This window comes from Scleropages formosus, chromosome 17 (assembly GCF_900964775.1).
Source record: "Scleropages formosus chromosome 17, fSclFor1.1, whole genome shotgun sequence".
NCBI classification, from domain to species: domain Eukaryota; kingdom Metazoa; phylum Chordata; class Actinopteri; order Osteoglossiformes; family Osteoglossidae; genus Scleropages; species Scleropages formosus.
In genome coordinates, this window is record NC_041822.1 from 11,615,670 (window position 1) to 11,636,690 (window position 21,021).

General features: G+C 40.9%; 1 protein-coding gene across 1 annotated transcript in view; it reads left to right on the top strand.

Moving 5' to 3' along the window:
* Window positions 1–13,220, top strand: part of fibcd1a (fibrinogen C domain containing 1a) — a 97,293-nt gene extending 84,073 nt beyond the window's left edge. The window contains exons 7-8 of the mRNA XM_029259584.1: window positions 6,572–6,751; window positions 11,890–13,220. Of these exons, the coding sequence (XP_029115417.1) occupies window positions 6,572–6,751; window positions 11,890–12,152 (443 nt within the window). The 3' untranslated portion in view covers window positions 12,153–13,220. The remainder of the gene's footprint in view (window positions 1–6,571; window positions 6,752–11,889) is intronic.
* Window positions 13,221–21,021: the final 7,801 nt, after the last annotated feature.

The following is a 21,021-nucleotide window of genomic DNA, read 5'->3' on the forward strand; positions in this document are numbered from 1 at the left end:
AGTATACATGATCACCCCACGTCTTTGCGGGTTTCCTCCAGGTTCTCCAATTTCCTCCCACAGTCCAAAGATGTGCAGCTCAGGTTGACTGGTAACTCTAAATTGCCCATAGTGTGTGAATGGATGTGTTTGTGTGTGTGACAACCCTGCGATAGACGGGCATCCTGTCCAAGGTATACCAACCCCCAAGCCTTGTGCCCAATCTTTCCAGGATAGGTTCTGGATCACTGCAGTCCTGCTCAGGGCAAGCACTAGAAATTGGTCAGAGTTCACGGGCTCTCCCAGTATACCAATCTGTCTTCTCTCTGATCTCCACTTCCATCCCACCATGATAGAGGCAGGACTGCAGCAGTAACTTTCTTTATCAGGGAAATCCACAGATAAGTAAGACCCTGCAGCGCTAGCGTCACCAGAGGGGGCAAGTGTCATCAATAATGAATGGCGAGAAATTTCACAAGTATGGAAACAGCCAAGCGTTGCTTCTGCGAGACATTGAGTAGAGAATAGCTTAGTATCTTCCTTAAAAGCATCAGAAAGTTATTCTTCTACGAATCGCAGAAAATATATAAATAATTTAATTCACCAGTAGCATACCATGTCTCCACACAATATTGTATATTTTTTAACATATTGGTTGGTAGTCATTACAGTAAATCTAGAGAATAGAAATAAGTTGAATGTGTTATTTATTCAACATCAGACAAAGCAGTAATTATGATGTTTTTGGTGTTTTCATGAATCTTTATGATGCAGAAGAGTGTCACACTTTCTTGGCACTGTAAAATACACACACACACACACACACACACACACACACACACTTTCAGAACCGCTTGTCCCTTACGAGGTCACGGGGAACCGGAGCCTACCCGGCAACACAGGGCGTAAGGCCAGAGGAGGAAGGGGACACACCCAGGACGGGACGCCAGTCCACCACAAGGCACCCCAAGCGGGACTTGAACCCCAGACCCACCGGAGAGCAGGACTGTGGTCCAACCCACTGCGCCACCGCACCCCCCACTGTAAAATATTACTTTCAAATGGCTAATATATGGAGAATGAACTAAGAGAATAGGTTATTGGAGAGTTGGGAAAATATTCCATTTGTACTATGTAATCTGTTATTACTTTTTCCCTGACCCAAACAAATTTGTCATCAGTAACATACGCTATTCTGCAAATGTTCGTATTGGTCTTTTTTATGTTGACAAATTCAGGTATCCCAGCAAGCATCACATTTTGTTGCAACAACTAAGTTATAGATAAATCTGTTGGGAATACGCTAATTAAAATTCATAAAGTGTTATAGAAAATGCATACAATTCAAATAACTGTGACTGACATATATCATTCTAAGGGCACTTAAATGCACTTTGAATATAGGTGATTACAAAAACACTGGCATTTCCTGAATGTTTAAATTGAACTTTTTAAAAATTAATTTCTCTTTATTTGTCTACACGGAAATTGATTCTGTATCAAGAGCTGAGATTCCCCAGGGGTTTAATTAAAGCTTTAATGGAAGTCATGTAATTTCAGAGGAGAACCGTAGTTTTAAAAAGAAACAGTAAACAAGGTACTTTTCTTCCAAATAATCTCCTTTTGATGTTCACAAATGCTAAACAGTTTGCCTGTAGATGTGTGAACTGCTTCTGCTCTGGCTGGAAGGAATGCCTGTAAAATCAACTAAACAGAGATAAATGTCATTAATGGGTAAAAATTGTTTGAGAAATTTCTTTATCTGCACAGAAAATGTCTTATTTTCCAGTCTGGCTGAATATATTAAATATTCATTTTAAATATTTTGTTACAATACACTGATAAAAAAGAGTATTATGTAGTGTAATGGAAATTTTGTAATCTTACTTTATCACTTTCATTAAGTCATATTGCCGTTTAAGATGAGCTGTAAAACCTCAAAACTGTTCTGTAGTAGTATATTTGTTAATTTTTTTAAGGAAGAAAAGATTTTTGCAGTATTGGTTATGTTTTATGTTTTCAGATTATATCTCAGTGATGTGATTCTTTTGACCAGTTTTGTGTCAGAAATGACAAAGAACAAAGAAATACTTAACAACAATACAGGCAATCCCCGGGTTACGAACACCCTAGAACCAGTAGTTACAAACCACCCCCTGTAAAGCCTACTATTTTAAAAATTCGAGTTACATGCAATGATTCGTAATAACAAACGGGCGCTACTTTGCAACACGTATCAAAACATTGCACGTCTACAGCGGTTCATCGGCTCATGGGTGCGTGAGCCCGAGGTAGCACGAAGACTTCCTTCTTTTCAGTTTACTGTATTTCGCTTTAATTTTTTTTTGTTTTTACCCTCCTAACCATGGCACCAAAACATAAATGTGACGCAAGTGATGGTGATGCATCAAAGAAAAGGAAAACAATCATGACTGAAGCTAAAATGGAAATAATAAAGCGATTGGAAAAAGGTGAAATGCCGACGAACATTGGAAAAGTGAACATTAATGTTTCTATAATGTTTTTTATACCTCCACATACACATACGCACACAGACACACATTTTCTCTCCTCCTCCTTCTCCTCTCTCTTTCTCTTTATTATAAATACTGTAGTAACATTTATTATTATCTCTTTCTATGTCCCTCACTGTTACAAATACTGTAGTTAAATTTATTATTATTATTATTATTGAATCATTACATTGTATTATTATTTTTACTGTATTGTTATATTAAAGATGTTTTAGTGTATCTGGAAGTGTTTTTTTTCTGCATAGAAAGGTACACTATGTAGTATATACTAAGACACACACACACACACACACACACACACATTTTCAGAACCGCTTGTCCCATATGGGGTCACGGGGGAACCGGAGCCTACCCGGCAACACAGGGCGTAAGGCCGGAGGGGGAGGAGACACACCCAGGACGGGACGCCAGTCCGTCGCAAGGCACCCCAAGTGGGACTCGAACCCCAGACCCACCGGACAGCAGGACCGTGGTCCAACCCACTGCGCCACCGCACCCCCCGTTATACTAAGACAAATATAGTGAAATATTTGTCTTAGTATATACGAACCATACTGAACTGTTCCAACATATGTACAAATTCAACTTAGGAACGGAACTCGTTCGTAATCCGGGGACTGCCCGTATAATCTGTAGGGCTCCGTGCCACTTGTGAGCAGAGCTGGTCAAAGTTGACTCGCTGTCTTTGGTGTCAGCTGCACGAAGCCACAGAGTCCTGGAGTTACGTGCTTTACACACCTACAAAGGGCTTCTCTGAGGATGGAAGAGCGGTGGGGAATAGCATCGCTGATAACTTTGCCTTTAATCTTCACCTATGCCCTTTTGTGCTTTTTCACAGTACTTAGCCTAAAGTAGTTACTGTAATCTGCCTTAATATCCAGTTTATAAATGTTAAATACCTTAATCAAACTCCCCCAGCTTCTGCTAAGACTAAGGAGATTACATGTTTCAAATCTGTCTCCGTAGCTTGCCAGTTTCACAGGGCTGCTGCCCCTTTCAGCATTGCTTTTAGAGTCTTACAATGAGAGGCCCTCAACTGGTTTACCATTTTAGCAAAAGACACTCTGATCTATTGAAATCTCTCCCATTAGTCACAAATATGTGCCCTGCCCTTCGGAACCAGGCAATATTATTCTCCTCTAAATGCGTGTAAATATCTGAGCTTCACAAAGGACACAGTGAGTACTATGGAACATGACAGAAATCCAAGGTGAAATCTGATGTACTGTAGCATTCATCTACACACTGCTCCAGAAGGGAAAAGAAGGTGAAATGTGAAAGCTACAAACGTTGAGCAAGCTTTTTTTGCAAGGCTTCTTTGATGTGTTGTGCATTTGAGACACGGGGTGTCTTGCTTGTTGCGTTTCCTTGTTATGTTTGCTTTCAAACAGGAGATGAATCATGGGCTGGTACATGGAAATGTTGCAGGTGTTGTGGAATAAAATAAGTTGCACCTAACAGCTCCGACAAAATGCAGAACAAATGCATGAGTGCCTTGTCTTTAATGGCACTATAGCTAGGTTCCTTTTAAAATGTCTACAGAGTATTGGCTATCATGTATTTTTATTCTATCTACATTAAATCTCTTTTTTTTTCTCAACGCTGATGTGCTTATTTTGAGTGCAATAGGGGGAAACTGACATGTTGCTGACCCTGAAATTTTAATTCTGAATGCTAATAATAATTTTAATGTTTCTTTGTTAATCCCAGGTTTACAAAAAGGACACCAGAATAGTGCTGGAAGTGATCTAGAGCAGAGTCATCTTTTAACCTGTACACAATTATTAAACACATATTACCTGATAGATATTCCGTTGCAACACTTACACTCTTTAGGCTGTGGGACTTAAGTAACACAAATCAGTCAATAAGACCTGATCAGATTTATCCATTTATCAAGAAGGAATGTATCAACATAGGAAATGTTCAGTCACCATCACTGATGGGAAATATGATGTATTGTAAACTGAGACAAAAATACAAAAAATGTTTCATGGAGGGGATGTGGAGTAGGACTGCCAGTTGTTCCTGCCTTACTGTGGAATAAAACTGCACGTTTGACTGTTATTCTCAAGGTCTATTCTTTGTTCGAAACCCTAAAATCCGCTTAACGCTTCCCTCCCAAGCTAGATCTGTCAGCTTGACTGTTACTAACACTGCTGATATAATTTAACTCACCATGGGCAAACAAGCTTCTCTGTCTTGGCTTGAGTGCCAGTCACATTAAGCATGTGTTGCTTGCGAAGGCCCTTCCATACCGCCTGAACAAACACAAACTCCACCACTCTAAAGTTGGCAGTTGCCTTTAGGATTTTCAGAGAGGAAAAAACTGACAAAAAGCAGTTGAACACACTGAATTAGGGAATAGGCTCTGAAGCAAACACTAACCATCGCACGCTGGCTGTTCCCAACAGGCCAACGTCCGAGTTTCCTGGTGTTGGTGTTTGTTTTGTCAGTGTGGAAGAACTCTTATAGACAGACTGGAAGCAGGGTGAAGGAAGGAGTTTGAAGAAAGGTGTACAGATCTCTTTCCAAATGGTTTAAGGAATCAGTATTTGGGGTTCTTTTCCTTGGTTGTTCTCTGGAGACAGAGGCATTGCCAGCGGCAGATGGATGCTGTAATAGCAGATGGACACTGTTTCGGGAGAAAACGAGAATCATGTCTTTACTCTGGATGCAAAGCGCACTCAGCTAAATGATCAGTCATCTTTAACAGCAAATGCATGCAGCTACTTGTGCCAAACAACCCAAACATGTCAATGCAGAGGAGCTCTTGGTTGGCACTAAGTTTGTAATTATTTGTCTGTGACAGTACTGCTGTCCAGATATTCCCAATTTCCTCTCAGAGACAACAGACAAGGGGACAGGGTGTTACTACCATGGTGTATCATCCTGTTTTCACCTCAAATGTGTACCATGAGCAATAAGAAAAATTGTGCCCTTTATAGATATGTGGCAGTCAGATATAAGCAGTGCTACAGGTGTGGATGTGCCTCATGACAACTTGTCTGGAAAAAGATCTGTACTCACAAAATATACTGAAGTCTGAATTTGAGTGCAAAGAGCTGTCAGCAACCTTTAGCTTCCAGGAGGCTAAAATGTGTTGGGCCACAATTGTGCTTGTGCTACACGTGTGATCACATGCTCCCGTCCATAGCTGCCAGGCTCAGAGGCAGTGACCTTTCACATTAAAGGAGCCTCTGTGCACTTTGGTCCAAGCTCTCTGAAGTGGCGTTTATGGCCAATGGAGCTAGGTAGTGTCCTTCTCTACATTCCAGACTCCATTACTCTGATCCTCTTCACATACCTGATATCAAGAAATGTCCATCTCATTATCCACAAAGCACTGGAACAGATGCTCCACTTCAGTTATAATGGGATTACTACTTGTTTTGGTCCATACCGCTAATTTGAATCTACTATAAAGGGTTATTTTTTTTTTTCCACAATAAAAACCAAAAGAGCTTAACTTCCTGTTCCTGAATGTAATTGTGATACCCAGCAGATATATCAAACAGCAGTGCTCATACATTAAGGTTAATTTTCTAACTGTCACAATCGTTCAGCCCTTACTTTTTTAATGGTCTTTCAACAGCCAGAAAGCGATTTTCAGACGTTTATGCGGAATGCAATAAAGAAATTGCCCATTACGTGGCATCTCCCAGATGTGGAGACACAGCTATCTGAAATGAACTGTCTGCCCAAGTTTTCACACAAAACAGTGCATGGCAACTAAATACGAAAATCAACTGGCTAGTTACAATGGGCAAAGCGTAGCCATCCTATTTCCCCTTTTCCATCAGTATATACAGTAGAAGGCATAAGCGTGTGTTCTGTTTCCAAGAATTAAGATGTGTTAGAGATATAGATCACTGTGTTTCACAGAGGTTCTCATTCTGACAGGGATCACTGGATGTGGTCTCTTGCTTGTGCTTGGCTATACAGTAGCATGTATAGAGGTTCTCATTTCCTCCTTCCACAGCACACCATGTCACACTGGCACAGGTCACATCACGCTGTCCTTATAATAACTCATTGTTCTGCCCCCTTCATTGCAGGTTTGAAGCGGATCCATGCATTAACCACTCAAGCCAACTATGAGCTGCGCATCGACCTGGAGGACTTTGAGAATAGCACTGCCTTCGCACAGTATGGGACCTTCGGCGTGGGATTGTTCTCGGTGGACCCAGACGATGATGGCTACCCTCTAACTGTTGCTGACTACTCAGGGACAGCAGGTCTAGTATAAGGATTGCTTTGCACTTAATCAGTTTTACATCTTTGTTTAATAAACATTCATCTTCAGACATAAATGCAATTAGACCTATTCCTTACTTAACTGGGTCCCATACAATGAAAAATTGCTGTAACAGCTTATCAGAATAAATACCATTTGGTCATCATGGCTTGGTTTCACAAATGAAGATTTAGGAAGGGTGGCTGCCCACATCTGCTGCAGGCTCGCTGGTGGCTGATGAGGCCAATGCGGAACAGGCAGGTCCGGCCACAGCGGCTGCAAGGGAAAGCATTTCGCCCCTTTCCCATCGCTGCAGGGCTTGATGATAATGTTGGTTGTAGACGTGGGTGTGCCCTATGAGCTTGCACAGTTAAGTTTTTAGGAGGGGTGCAGTGTGCACAATACTGGCCCCACCCTTTACACCTGGGGCTTGTCTGCCGTAGCCTAGCAAGCTGGGACAGTGAGGTCCCTGGGTCATAGGTGTTATTTTGGGGTGTCCTTCTCCTAGAGAGATGGCCTGACAGGGCTAACAAGCTTCTTCTATCCGGGTTTGGAGTCAGAGTTGTCCTTCTCTTAGGCTGGCTGCCAACCAAGGTAACGAGTCCAGCCTACCCATCCAGTTATCCCACCGGACACTTGGTCACACTATGACGTAGCAAGCTCTGTGGAAAACGGGGGAACCGACGAGAAGGTGTTGCTACGGACACTGTAATGTAGGAGAGGCCAGTGACCTCCTGCCTGGCAAGCCAGACAGTGGCCATGCGGTGATCACTACACCAGGAAAGAGAGGCAATGTATTGCGCGTGCACATCCACCCCAAACCTTAGCCCCCAGTTTGGTCATACAACTGGCTTATAAACTCAGTGCAATCAATGGCTTTCCTGCCCAATCAAATGAAGATGATCTAGCATCAAACATTTGTTTGTAACAAGTGACAAGGATATATACTTGCTTGAAACCAGACTTGCCTTGGTAAAAAAAAAAAAAGGAGGTTAAGTTAGGCTAGCAAAAAGTATAAATTTGAAATATTTGGCTTCAAGCAGTCAAAGCAACAGTCAGGAAAGAAGCAGTGGCATGGTCTGTTGATGTGGCAAAGACAGAACGCAAGGCACAACTCTAATGACTTGAGCATGAAACATAAATGATGAAAATTCATTTCCAGTAAGAGTACTTAAACTTTTGACTGGCACTGTAGTGTAGGGGAGATGTACCTGTATGGGGCCTTATGAAAGATATGAGTGACCTCAAAGTGACTCCCTAGTCTTCTGTTATCACAATATCAACTGTAATCCTTGTTATTACTCTAATGTCCAAATTAGATATGGCCAAATTCTGGCCCTCGTCTTAAACACTTACACAGAATGCTTGTGATTTTTACCAGTCATGTGTAGTTGAACTGCTCTTTAGTTCCACATATGAAAGTAATACAGTTTTGTTTAAATGGCCTCCATTTTCTGAGTTGTGCTTCCATCACTGCTGTCACACCAAGCATTTTTTCTGCCCTGTGAATCATTCAGACTAAAACCCGAGATCCCAAAGTCACCATGGAAACAGCAGGCTGAAATGTGGCATTCTCACCCTTTACAGTAGACTGGCATCTGCAACACCCAACTAGAATCCACACTCTCTCTCTCTTCGGCTACTGTATAGCAGTATATACTTCTCTGGTTGAAATCAATGCTAAAACAAAATGTAATGCCCCTTTCGTCATGTTTCAAAGAACTTAATTTTTCTACATCCTCATTTGTTTAGGATTTATATCCTCATTTGAACTTTGGCAGCAAATTGAACAATGACGACTTAGCATTCAACTATAAAGATGGTGCCGTTGCAGTCAGCAACAACTAAGAGTTATTTGGAGCTTCTTTCTGACTTCGGGCTCCCAGCTGCAGTGTCGGCATCCTCCACACTTTGCCAGTCCCCTTTGCTTTCTCCTCCAGGCAAGCTTGGGCAAGCTGCCATTATCCATGCTTCACCTCTCCTGTCACACAGGGCTCTTTTTAACATTAATGGGGTCCATGCAAGCCGTCGCTCCCAGGTCTCTCCACCTCAGCGGTGGCCGACTCGGCGAGGACAGACTCCCAGCCGACCTTTCCCTGAGCCACTCGAAAGGGCAGAGCTAATGAAGCCAGGGGCTGCTTTTGTGGCATCACAGTGAAGTTTACAATTAGGTCAGGCTGGAAGACACAAACAGGCTTTCTTGTTACCCAGAATAAGAATGGGAACATTTCCATTCTCAGCTCCCACCTCATTAGCAACCCTTCTTTCAATATCCATCGTTAGAATTTGCATGCAACATCAATTCCCAATATCATCAATTAGGACTCGTTTTTTTTTTCCCCCTCTTTTTCCCTTCCTTGGCTGTGTTTGTTAAATGTGCATTTCATGTTAAACGACGATGCACTCTTGAAAGTTGCAGAGAACAGGAAAGACGATCGGTAATGTGTGTTTACAGGTATAAGTGGGATGCACTTCATCGGTTAAGTGAACTAGAAACTCCCTCAATGAAAAGGAAGCGTTAAATCTCTCTTTGGTAAATATTTGACTATTTTAACAAGTACTTTGAATGAGTAACTCTGAAGAGTTCTGGGAGTTGCTTTACATTGGAACATCTTCTAAACCGACTGGCACATTTGAATTTGTGTGTATGTATGTGGCATAAGTCTACAGTGTATGCAAATTTCGGTAAAGGGTAAGGACTTAGGTGCCCTCTCCTTGTTAAATACCTTGAGTGGTTGCTGTCAGAACATCAAAAGGAATTGTCTAATGGCAGTTTGTTACCTAACAGGAATACTTTGACCTTATCGTTGGTGAGGCTAAAAGGGAATGCATTTACACTTGTCTTTGATTAATTTGCAACAAAGCTTCTCAACCAACAGTGTGTATTAATGAAGGTGCTGGACTTAGTGGGGGGTCCGCATCATTTCTCTCTGATCTCTCTATGCATTCATTATTAATGTGATTTCATTTTCATACTTGTACTGTACGACATTAGCTGCTTTCATGAGGGGGTATTTCCCCAGACATTTGTTTCCGTGTTTTCAGCTTTGCTTCCTGACAAAAATGAAGCAGGTTTTTTGTAAAGTACCCAGAGAAGTCACTTGCAAAGAAAGTATTCCGAACATAAACCATTTCAGAGTTCTTTTGGGAATTCGCTTGCCAGTATAACGGGAAATCAGCCTGCATCTGCATACCAAGGAGGCTAAAATGTCATTCAGTATTTGTAACATTTTATAATGTATTCAAATGCCATTTCTTTGATATGGTTTTCATAGTAGTGCTGGATTGTTGCTTAGAATTTCAGTGGTCTAATGTTGGAGATCTGTATAGTACAGTCTGGTCCTTTCCATACATTTTGCATTGTTACTTTCAAGGTTTTATCGTCTGGTACATTTTCTGGTACGATGGTAATATTACTTAATTGTTTTTTTCTTATGATTTTCATTTTTTTAATGATTGTACACATTAGGACTAGACATCTACAGTATTTATTTAATGTGCTAAAATCTGCCCATGATTGCATTAATAGCATTGCTACTCTTGCCAACTGGTGATGATAAGCAGTACTGCTAGAGCCTCCTTTTAATATCAAAATGTACGGTAGTTCATGGGTGGCAGAGTATTATAGCGCAGGGGTGGCCAATGCGCCACAGGGTATATTGGGGTTTCCTTCCAGCTGAGCTCTTACTCAGCCTTGATTGGGACTTTGATAAAATGCACTGCACCATTCAAATTCCATTAAACTGCATGTCAGGGCTGAGAAGCTCAATTTTTCTTTGGTGTTAAACTACTATGTTGTTCTGTATGTTCATGGAAATACTTACTGGTTATTTTCAGCCTTAAATATGAATTGTAATGCTGATCATTCAAATTAGCAGTTGCTTCATTGTTCTTAACACACTCTTACAGTCATTGTGTGTGAAGTAGAGAATGTTATCTGTTTTAGAAATCTAAAATGGTTGTTATATAGATGTGCATTATCTACATATACAGTATATGCATATAGTACATATATTAAATACACACACACACACACACACACACATTTTTTCTGAACTGCTTGTCCCATACGGGGTCACGGGGAACCGGAGCCTACCCGGCAACACAGGGCGTAAGGCCTAGGGGGAGGGGACACACCCAGGACAGGACGCCAGTCCGTCACAAGGCACCCCAAGCAGGACTCGAACCCCAGACCCACTGGAGAGCAGGACCCAGTCCAACCCACTGCGCCACTGCACCCCCCCATCATATATTAAATGCTGCACTTATATTTGTTATATATATATATACATTTGTGATACATATACATGAAATAATCCACTTTTTATTGCTAATGTCAAATTCCATCTGTTATAATAAGTCTTAACACCAACACAGAATAGCAATGCCATGAATGGGAAAAAAATGTATAACATGCAAACCACAAAATAAAAATACAGATCACACTGCATGCAATTCATTTGGCAATTACACAATGTTGTCTTCTAATATTAGATTTCTGAAGAAGTAAAAATTAAAAAAAAAAAAAACCAGAACGTTTACGCTATATGGTGATGACAGAGGCTTTAAAACTGCATCACCATTTACAGAGTATAGGCATGAACACTCAGAATCTCTCACACACCCAGACTCACACTCACCAGAACAAAGTCATGTACCAGAGGGATGGGATTAAATTACTGTGCCTCTTGCTGCAACACTATCGCCAGGAGACATACATCACAAAAGTCAATAAGAAGCATTAGCAGCAGACCCTTCCGCTCTCCCCTTCTCCTCTCACCCTGATGGCTGCCCTGTGGTCTGGCCCTCTTCACCACTGTTTATTTAAACATTAAAGTAATGATACAAGTAGGTCTCCCTCCCCCATCCTCCTTCTGTCCACATCAAAACCACCGAGAGTGAGGTAGCCCTGGCATCCAAACAGCGTTGCACTTCGCTACAGGTATCTTAGGAATGACAGGGAGGAGGTGAGAAATTTGGAGGCACGAAAAAAACGCAGGGAAATGTCAGTAAAATGGCTTTACTGTGAAGCAGTCCTCTCAGAGCCCCATTTAATTACTCTCCTTCCCCATCTTTCTTTCTCCCTCCCCTGCTGCGTGTTTGTGTGTCCGTGTTTGTGTGCATGCTTTGCTTCCCTAGGGGACTCATTGCTGAAGCACAACGGGATGAAGTTCACCACGAAGGACCAGGACAACGACCATTCGGAGAACAACTGCGCCTCCTTCTACCATGGGGCCTGGTGGTATCGCAACTGCCACACTTCTAACCTGAATGGACAGTACCTGAGAGGCCAGCACACCTCATATGCTGATGGAATCGAGTGGTCCTCCTGGACCGGTTGGCAGTACTCGCTCAAGTTCACCGAGATGAAGATCCGACCAACTAGGGAGGAGAACAAGTGAAGCGGCGGGGGAGCAGGAGAAAACATCCTTGAAAAAAAATTCTGACAACTGGGTTGTCTTTGTTAGAGACATCGATTGTTGACTAATGAGGACTTTTTGATGATTTAGTATTCTCTCTCTGTTTCATGTGGACCCTAATTTGCCCTCCCCACCTACGGTCCTTCCCACTAACTCACCATGGGGCTGTGTTTTGCTGCAGCATATTGAGCTCTAGGTCAGCACTCTTACAGTAATGATGATATCGCTATTCTGATGGATGATTTCATGCATTATCACACCCATCCTCTGTGTTGCTCCTTTTCGAGTGGCTTTAGAGATTAGCACAGGTAACTATAGTTGTACTTTTCATTTAACACAATGCAGACTAGACATCTAATGGGGGTCAAGTCTCTTTGGAAAATGGTTTGATTCCTCTGTTATTTGTTCAGGTTTTCCTTTCTGGGATTGTGTTTGTCAGTTGATGTCGATTGCACCATCTATCCAACCCATAATCCAGCCTGTAACATGGTTTCTCAGACTGAATCTGCTATCACCAGATCTGCAGTAAATAGAAATGGCCATTTACTGACGATGTGATGAAGTCAGAACAAAAGGAGACCTTGCTCTTGAATTCAGTAATTTTCCCTATATTCAAATCTCAAGCTGCATGTCCATTAATGAAGTGGAAGGGTGGTAGTGGTTGGAATTAGGAATCTGACATTAAAACAGAAGACACAGATATACTTTAATACAAAAAAACAATCCAACACCGTAAGATCTATATGAATATCAGACTGACACCACAGTATAGGAGACAAATGCAGAATTTAAATATACCCTAGTACAGGAGACAAACCAACACCATTATACATAAGCAATATGTAAACCTTAGGAAAGGAGAAAAACCAACACCTTAACACAGGAGCAATACTTATATCTTAGTACAAGAGACGAACTAACACCTTAACACAGAAGCAATACATGTACCTTAGCACAGGAGACAAACCCACACCTTAAATCATGAAACACACCAGCACCTTGCGCTGACAACATACCATCTTAGTAGAGTAAACATGCCAGCATCTTAAAATATCCTTGCACCCTCTCTTTGGTGTTTCGGGGATGTTTTAGGGAGTCAGGGGATAGAATATTAGAAAACGATGTCTCTGCCCCTGGCATGGCTGTAGTTGTTGGTGGACAACAGAGGTAGACGTGTCAACCCAGTGTCGAAGTTGCTTTCATTTCACAACGGCCTTTAATAAACATATTGGGCACATTGTCAGTTACCTGCAATAGTTACCGTTTCACCCCAACTCTAAAGAGAGGACAGCCAGCCTCCCAGTGTTCCAGTGATTCCATTTATAACCGCTAGAGTGCTATCAGTGCAATAAGACTGCTGGAACATGAAGGAAAGAGGTCTCACACTTTGGGCACATGTTGATGGTAGACTCAGCTGAAGCTACTAATTCATGGAGTTCACCAGTGTCCCCTCCCCTTTGCCTTCAGAATGGTGCTACGTCAAGCCACTGTCTGCCTGGGATGTGGCTCTTGAGCCTGTGGCCCAAGGTGGACCAGACTCAGAAGACAACGTAAAGGAAAGAAGAGAAAACCATAACTGAAACGCCTGTAACTTTCATTGCTTCTGATTGGATATTTACAGTACCCTCAGGTTGGTGGCTTGTCTCTGCCCTTTAATTGTTTATTTTTCACTAGTCTCTGCTTTGGTACAAATTGTGTCCTCTGATCGGTGGCTCAGCCTTGCTATCAACTTCTTGCATCTTGTTGGAGAGTCATCTCAGAGCAGGTCCACAGGCAGGCCCGAAAATGCCCCATGGAGACAGTATGTTTATCGCCACAGTCCTTACGCTGTGCTTGTCCCTTTGTTCTGCATCGTTGTTCTCCTCTGGGAGAAGAAGTCCCTTAGTGCCAGTGTTACTCTTTTCAAGTTACAGAAAGGCCTGAGTCCACTGTGGTCAAGGTGTTTTCAGATTTTTGCCTTTGGCAGCAACAACACAGAATGGTCTTTGAGATGTCTACTCAGCGCTGTCCTCCTTATGCTGCATGGCTTCTGGATCATTTTTGGAGAAATGGGGTTTTTTGAGGTACCACTTTGTGTTGAGATGAACCTTTTGTGCAGATTTTGGCAGCCATTGTAAACAGGCAACAACTCTAATTTGTTTTCACATTGTTCTCATATTTTCCCCCATACTTGTTTCTTTTGAATCTTCAAAGAAAATGTACCAAACCAGTGGTTATCCTGCAGTATGTAACACAGTTTCTTTTGGCTGATTTTTATTTTTATTTCATGAAATGTATCCCATCTTCATAAACCCCCTAGGTTTGGCAGTGGCTGTTTCAAATCAACGGGGCGTGGTGGCATTCGCATGGCGTGCTGGTGTGGTGTGGTGTGGCATGGCAGGTTCACCCAGTGCCCGCTGTGTGGCTGGTCTGGGGTTTGAGCCCTGCGTGGGGTGCCTAGCGAAGGTCTGGTGCCTCATCCTGGGTATGTCCCCTCCCACTTCAGCCCTTGCACCCTGTGTTGGCAGGTGAGGCTCCGGCTCACCGTGACCCCGCTTAGGACAAGCAGTTGTTGACGATGCATGTTTCAGATCATTGGGGGCAAACAAAGAAAATATCTGTAGTGTTCTGTATTTATTATTTTTTCCATATAAGCTAGTTTTGTGATTTTTTTTTAAATTAAAATTCTAATTTTACTACAAATATTTTCTTTTGAATAACTTAGATTTCACTGTTCCTTTACTGCAAAATTGAATGAGCACAGTTTGGCACTAATTTAGACTGCATGAAAGAGTTATAGAAACTGGACAATCATTACCTTAATTGTACTTTTACTCGAACTCACATATGTGAACAAAGGGTTTGAAAAGAAAACCAGAAAATAATTTCATATTTGTGCAGAATACTGAACAGCGCTTTCACTAACTTACTGTTGGGAAGGACTTGTATTGTGTGAAATAATTTACAAGCTTGTTTATCTTTTTTTTTAACAATTTATTTAGCTGTTGATGAATTGTAATCTGTTTACATTTTAGAGCGCTTGAAGCATGTAGATATGCTTTTATTCTGAGACGAAAAGTGGCACAACTACTATTTAAGCACACGGACCCTAAGAAAGATCTATTTATTGTACAAATTGGAGTTTTTTTTTTTTTTTTTTTTTAAATATTCACTTATTTTTTGCATGAAATGGATTTCAGAATGATAACATCTAGCTCTTTTTTGAGTTTGACATTGGAAAATGTATTGTTCAAATTTGAACGCAAGGCTTTATGGGACAAAGGGTAACTCATACAACCAAGTGGGGAAAATGATGGAGATGCAGTAAATTGGAGGTGTTTGACTTGCTTCTTGGGCAGTAAATGTGCACATAGATTAAACCATGTGTCCATAAGCAGATATTCTGAACAAGTGAGTTACAGTTCACACAAAAAAGCTGAGATACTTGACATTCCTTTAGAGTTCTGCACACAGCCATGGCTGCCTCTAACCTTCTCTGTTTTTGTCATGTTTTTGTATGTCTCTGTTCCAGCCATGTTTTTTTCCCTCTCCACAGGAAAACTCACTAAAAGGGTCTCTGGCAGGGAACTCATGGTGCAGCTCTTCAACAAACCATTGTATATACATGTTCAGTAAAGGGGTTTATTCTGAACCAAAACCATAAACATCTTAAATAATTTCAAAACCATAATTGGTTTTAAGCTAAACTGCTCAGTAAAATTAAGATTTAAAATTTAATGTGCGGTCTAATGAGTTTTGGAATCCATCAGGGGCTCGGTATGTCAGTAGTGATCTTTGGGAAATTACGCTGAAGGCCAGGCTCATGGAAATGTTGCTGACTTGTATGGATGTCTGTGTTCTTGTGTTGCGTATGTGAAAAGAATGGGCGTCAATAAAAACGTATTTCGAGAGTTTGTTGGCTTCCTCACGTTTTCCCCTAAAAATTGCCAGTGTCCATTTCAAGGAATCCAGCAACCCCTACTGGCCGCCCCTCAAACTGCCAGCGCCTCCTGTAGGTTGTCGCCCTCCCGCCATGTAAAACCTACTAAAGTGTGAAATTGTGCACGTTGTTCAGTATTACTGTCCTTTAGGTGTAAGAATGCCAGTCCCCTGGTTTATAAATGCTTGCAAAAGCACCCTTTTCTTTTTTTTGTCTGTTCCATCTTTTTACAGCTAAAAACAAGAAAACACTCAAGAGGGTGGGCAATACATCAGCTCTTTGAAAACAATCTATTCAGAGCAAAACTTCTTGCCATCATACATTTCCAGTTATAATGAATTATATTCTTCACTCCACATGTTTTTCCCCCCATTTTGTTTTTATTCTTAATGTGTATACATTTTCTGCTGAATCTTGACAATGTGTTTTAACGTTCTTGTCGACATTTAATAAACATTCACATTTTATAAATGAGCTTTGCTTGATGTGTCAGCCCTGTTCTTGCAAAATGTTTATCATAAGCACACAGATGACTGTCTGAAAACATAAGGCTGGAAAAGGTGAATATCCAGGTGCACACTAACTTGTACCAAGCATGGCATCTTGATACAAAGACTCTTGAGATCCGACTTTAATCACTTGACAGGTCTCCCTTTTTTTTCTAGACATTTCCATGTGGTGAAATTTTGACAAAGTGACACAGGGCCACACAGCTCCACAGCTGTGAATTTGAACCAGGCTTAGCCTGTGTGGAGAGTGAATTTTCTTTCCATGGGATTTCTCCGGGAGCTCTGGTTTCCTCCCACAGTCCAAAGACATGTGTTTCAGGTGAACTGGGAAATCTAACAAGTCTTCAGTGTTTTCCTGTGTGACTCAGTGAGTGTGTGAGATTGTTCTGCAATGGATTGGTGTTTCCCTTAGGATGTACCTTTACTTGAACCCTATGCTTCTAGACCACGGTGACCCTGCATTGCATAAGTAGTTATTGATAATAGATGTAAATTTGAAAATAAAGTTCATTGTCAGCTACAGGCATAATTCTACAGTTTAACATTAATATATAGTAATGTAATTTTCAAGTTTCAAGAAGGTGACACCAGCTCAACAGGTAATAGCCTGAGTTACCCTGCTCAAGCCCTGCATAGAGCTCTAGGCATAATGAGAAAATGACTTGTCTCTTCTTCAATATTTATTTCCATTTTTATTTGCTCTGCAATACTATGTGAACTTTGAGCAAATCAATCACATATTTGCAGCTTCTATAAGACACGAGACACACTGGAGTTTGTCCCGGAACACTTGGCAGCTCTGAGTAGCGCTTCGAGCGCCGTCGCTGACAGTTGACTGTCACTTGAGACGATAACATCTGATGTGCAGGAAGGATTTGATGCGTGTTGGAAAAAACATTGCAAAGCTGAGAGTTTTGTGTTCGCCGAATGCTGTACTTTGTTCTTCTGTTTGCTTATTTTAGTACATTGGTGAATCAGCATTAAAGTGTTTTGTGTCTGACTGTCCTTGTGCTCAGAGGTGTCCGGTATACTGTCTGGCTGTCAGTCGGGATCTTGTTTGATTCGAAACCACAATTAGATGACTGCTGAATCAGGCAGCAGTGCAGTCCTTTACTGCAGACTGGATGGCCTGACAAACAAAACATTAATAAAAACAATGGAAGTCAGCAGGCTATAATTTTCAATATGCACGTAAGCCAAATGTCCCGAAAGCCTACTATTTTAAAATAGTTTAAGGTTCACCTCAATTTCTGAGCCATGAAATCATCATTTCTTTTGAAACACAAAGCGCTCTTCCCGGTATTCATCCTTTTGATAGATCAAGACAGTATAGATACATATCATTAATATGTGGTTCGTGACAATGTGAACAAAACAAAAATGGAGCAAACATTATCTCTCTGAGGTGGTTATTTTCCGTACTGAAACTTGACTAATTTCCTGCATGGTACACATTTGGATTAGCTACTTGCTTTTCTCTAGTACTGAGCAGTCTGCAGATGGTAATAACAGAAATGTCAATGGAAATGAGTGAGATTTTATCGCCATTATATCCTTTACCCTTGTCAAAGTCAGCAGGCTGCTCAAGTGAACTTACATTTCAATTAGCATGTGAACTTCGAATGAATAGAGTAGTCAGGTCCCAGCAATGGTGAAACTTGCGATATATTTCACTGTCATTATTCTGTCAATGTGTAGAATATTCCCAGTGTCACCGGTGACATATATTAGTATGTAGATTCCCGAAGTACCTTTCTCTGCCGAAAATGCTCTTGGGAAGTTTGCCTCTTTGTTCTTTTGAATGTATTCTTCCGTATTGCGCGGCAGAACCTTTTGAAAATGTCGACTTCAAATACAGAATCTGGCTCCTTGGACTTTAGGGTTATAAGCACATTACTGCAGCAGCGCATAGCGTCTCCTTTACCCCGCTATGAAATGTGAAATTACCGTTCACATTCTGCGCTCTGCACGTTTCGGTCTTGGACGAGGCCTCGCGACGTTAGGCTGAAGGTGCGTGTGTCTGTTTCTGGCCTTCTGCAGCTAATTGACTGGCACACAAGCACTAATCCTGAGACTCGCAGTTTACAGTAAGCAAGTGATTAAATTTGCCTGTAAAGAGGCACAAGAGATGGAATTTCATGCATCAGCGAGACTCCGTGAGGTCGGCGCAATCAGCTGCCGGTTTTGTTAAGGGTCTAATTGATTGTGCTGCCAGTGTGATTTCAACGGGCTGGTGCACAGCGGCATGCATTAAAAACGCGTGTAAGTTTGTGTTATTACCCCTGACAAGATGCTGTGGTGGATATGGGCAGCGCTTATTGCTAGTGACAACAAACAAATGCGGAACAACAGCCCAATAACAGCAGGATGAACGAAGCGCTTTGTTATTCTTCCAGGCAAAACTCCTCTTGCATCACCACAATGATGCAGCGAAGCCCATTTCCACAAGGGTTCTGTCCAGTGCCCTGTTCGGGGATGTCACTCTCTAATGTGCCCCTTCCAAATGAACGCACCCCTCATCCCGCTATAACAAATAGCCTGCCCGTTGAAAGGGTGAGTTTCTCAAATTAAGTCCCCCTCCACACAAAAACAAGAATCCCATTGAAAAGACTTTCTTTGAGTTGCTGTTTTTATCTGAGACAAAGGCTCTGACTGTTTGGCATTACATGATATGCAGTGTACGTATAGCCATAGATACAACACTTTATTTCAACCTCATATGTTGTATAGGCTTCCCATGTATAACACCCTTATTTTTTATGAGAATCTGAAGTCAAAATAATATCATTTGTACCCTAAAATTCTCATACCGAATTTTAATGCTGAGTTACGAGAAATACCTAACAAGAACACAAATTTCAATTTGAAATGCAGGCTTTGGCGATGTCAAGGACCACACAAGGTGAGCAGCGTCCCAACTTCATAACATTGCTTCTCCTGCAGCTTCTTCAGACTGCTCCCTTGTAGTCATGCTCTGCGTCACAGCCATCTCTCAGAAATGTCAAGACTCTTTATTATCTATAATAATGAGATGTAAAGTGAAAGGTTTTAAATGTAATTTCTTTTTAATCAAAGGAAAGCTTTGTTTATCAGTTCGGAACTTGAAGCTTTAAAATGCAATGAATTATTTCGAAAGGCAGTATCACTATTCATTACCTTATTTTGTGATTAGATTTAAACTTTAGTATTCAAATAACTTATTGAATAGTGCAGTAAAAAAATGTGACAGCATGTTTTAGGTATTTTGAGTGATTTCAGTACTTAAGTTTTTGACCATTAATTATAATGACCATAATAATAAAAATAATAATAACAATCACCAAAACTCTGCATCCCAGAAGTTGTTAGTGAAAATATTATGGAATAATAACATCTATTTTATGTAGCGCATTTTAAAGCAGCGTGTCAAAGAATTTTTCAGTAAAGAATATATATGGGTTACAACTAAGTAATCTGCAAAAAATATCACATTTTAGAACATTAGTAGAAGAAAAGAACAACTTATTTTGCAATTTCACATAAACATGGGAAGAGAATTCAAACTATGCATCAACTGAGGGAGATCTGAATCTATGTTTGAACCCACAGACCAGTTGTGCTGCACATACTACTCAAGCACAACAGAATAAAACTTAAATAAAAAGACTAAATAGCAGTAAATTAAATAACAAGCAGGAAAGAGGGGAAAGGGATACGTATGACACTTTATCGAAATAGAATCCGCACACAAATGTGCTGTGTACAACTGACTTCGAACAAGTAGGGTTTCAGCACGGATTCGAAGGTGTTCAGAGCAGTCCTGCTACTCTGGACTTGCTTTTGAAATTGATTTTCTCTGTTTTTACAAGATAACACAGGAATTCTGCATATATGGTGAAAGAATGACAGAGCTGTTACTGGTTCCAAAGCGTAGGCCTATTAGCTTTTTCTCCTGGTAACCTCTCCTAACTCGTTTTGGAAAACCGAGTGAATATCGAAAAACAGAAAATTATTGTCTTTTATGAAGAAAAAAATTCCCAATCATTCCAACATTCATTTCAAGTTAACTTCAGAACGAACCCATAATTTCAAAATGAAAAAGTTGGATAACACGTTAAAATTTTACTCTTTTAGATTTTTCACCTTTTATTCCTGGAAAATAGATATTTTTAATTCGGATTTTATTCATTGCTTCAACAAAGCCTTTTTGGGTCATGCATGTTTGCAAAGCCTTTTTTTTTTTAACTTGTGCAAGCCTCTGAAGCTTTTTTCAATGTGGTTGCAGCAGCAAACATGGGCCTTTATCTGAAAAGCTTCCTCAGCATTCTGTGTCTACGTGTTTTTTCTGCATTTAAATCTACACTTCAAATTTTTTTTCTATGAGATGTGCGTAGCTTTCGAGAAAAGCATCTGCTAAATAGAATAAAAAAATGTAAATGCAAAT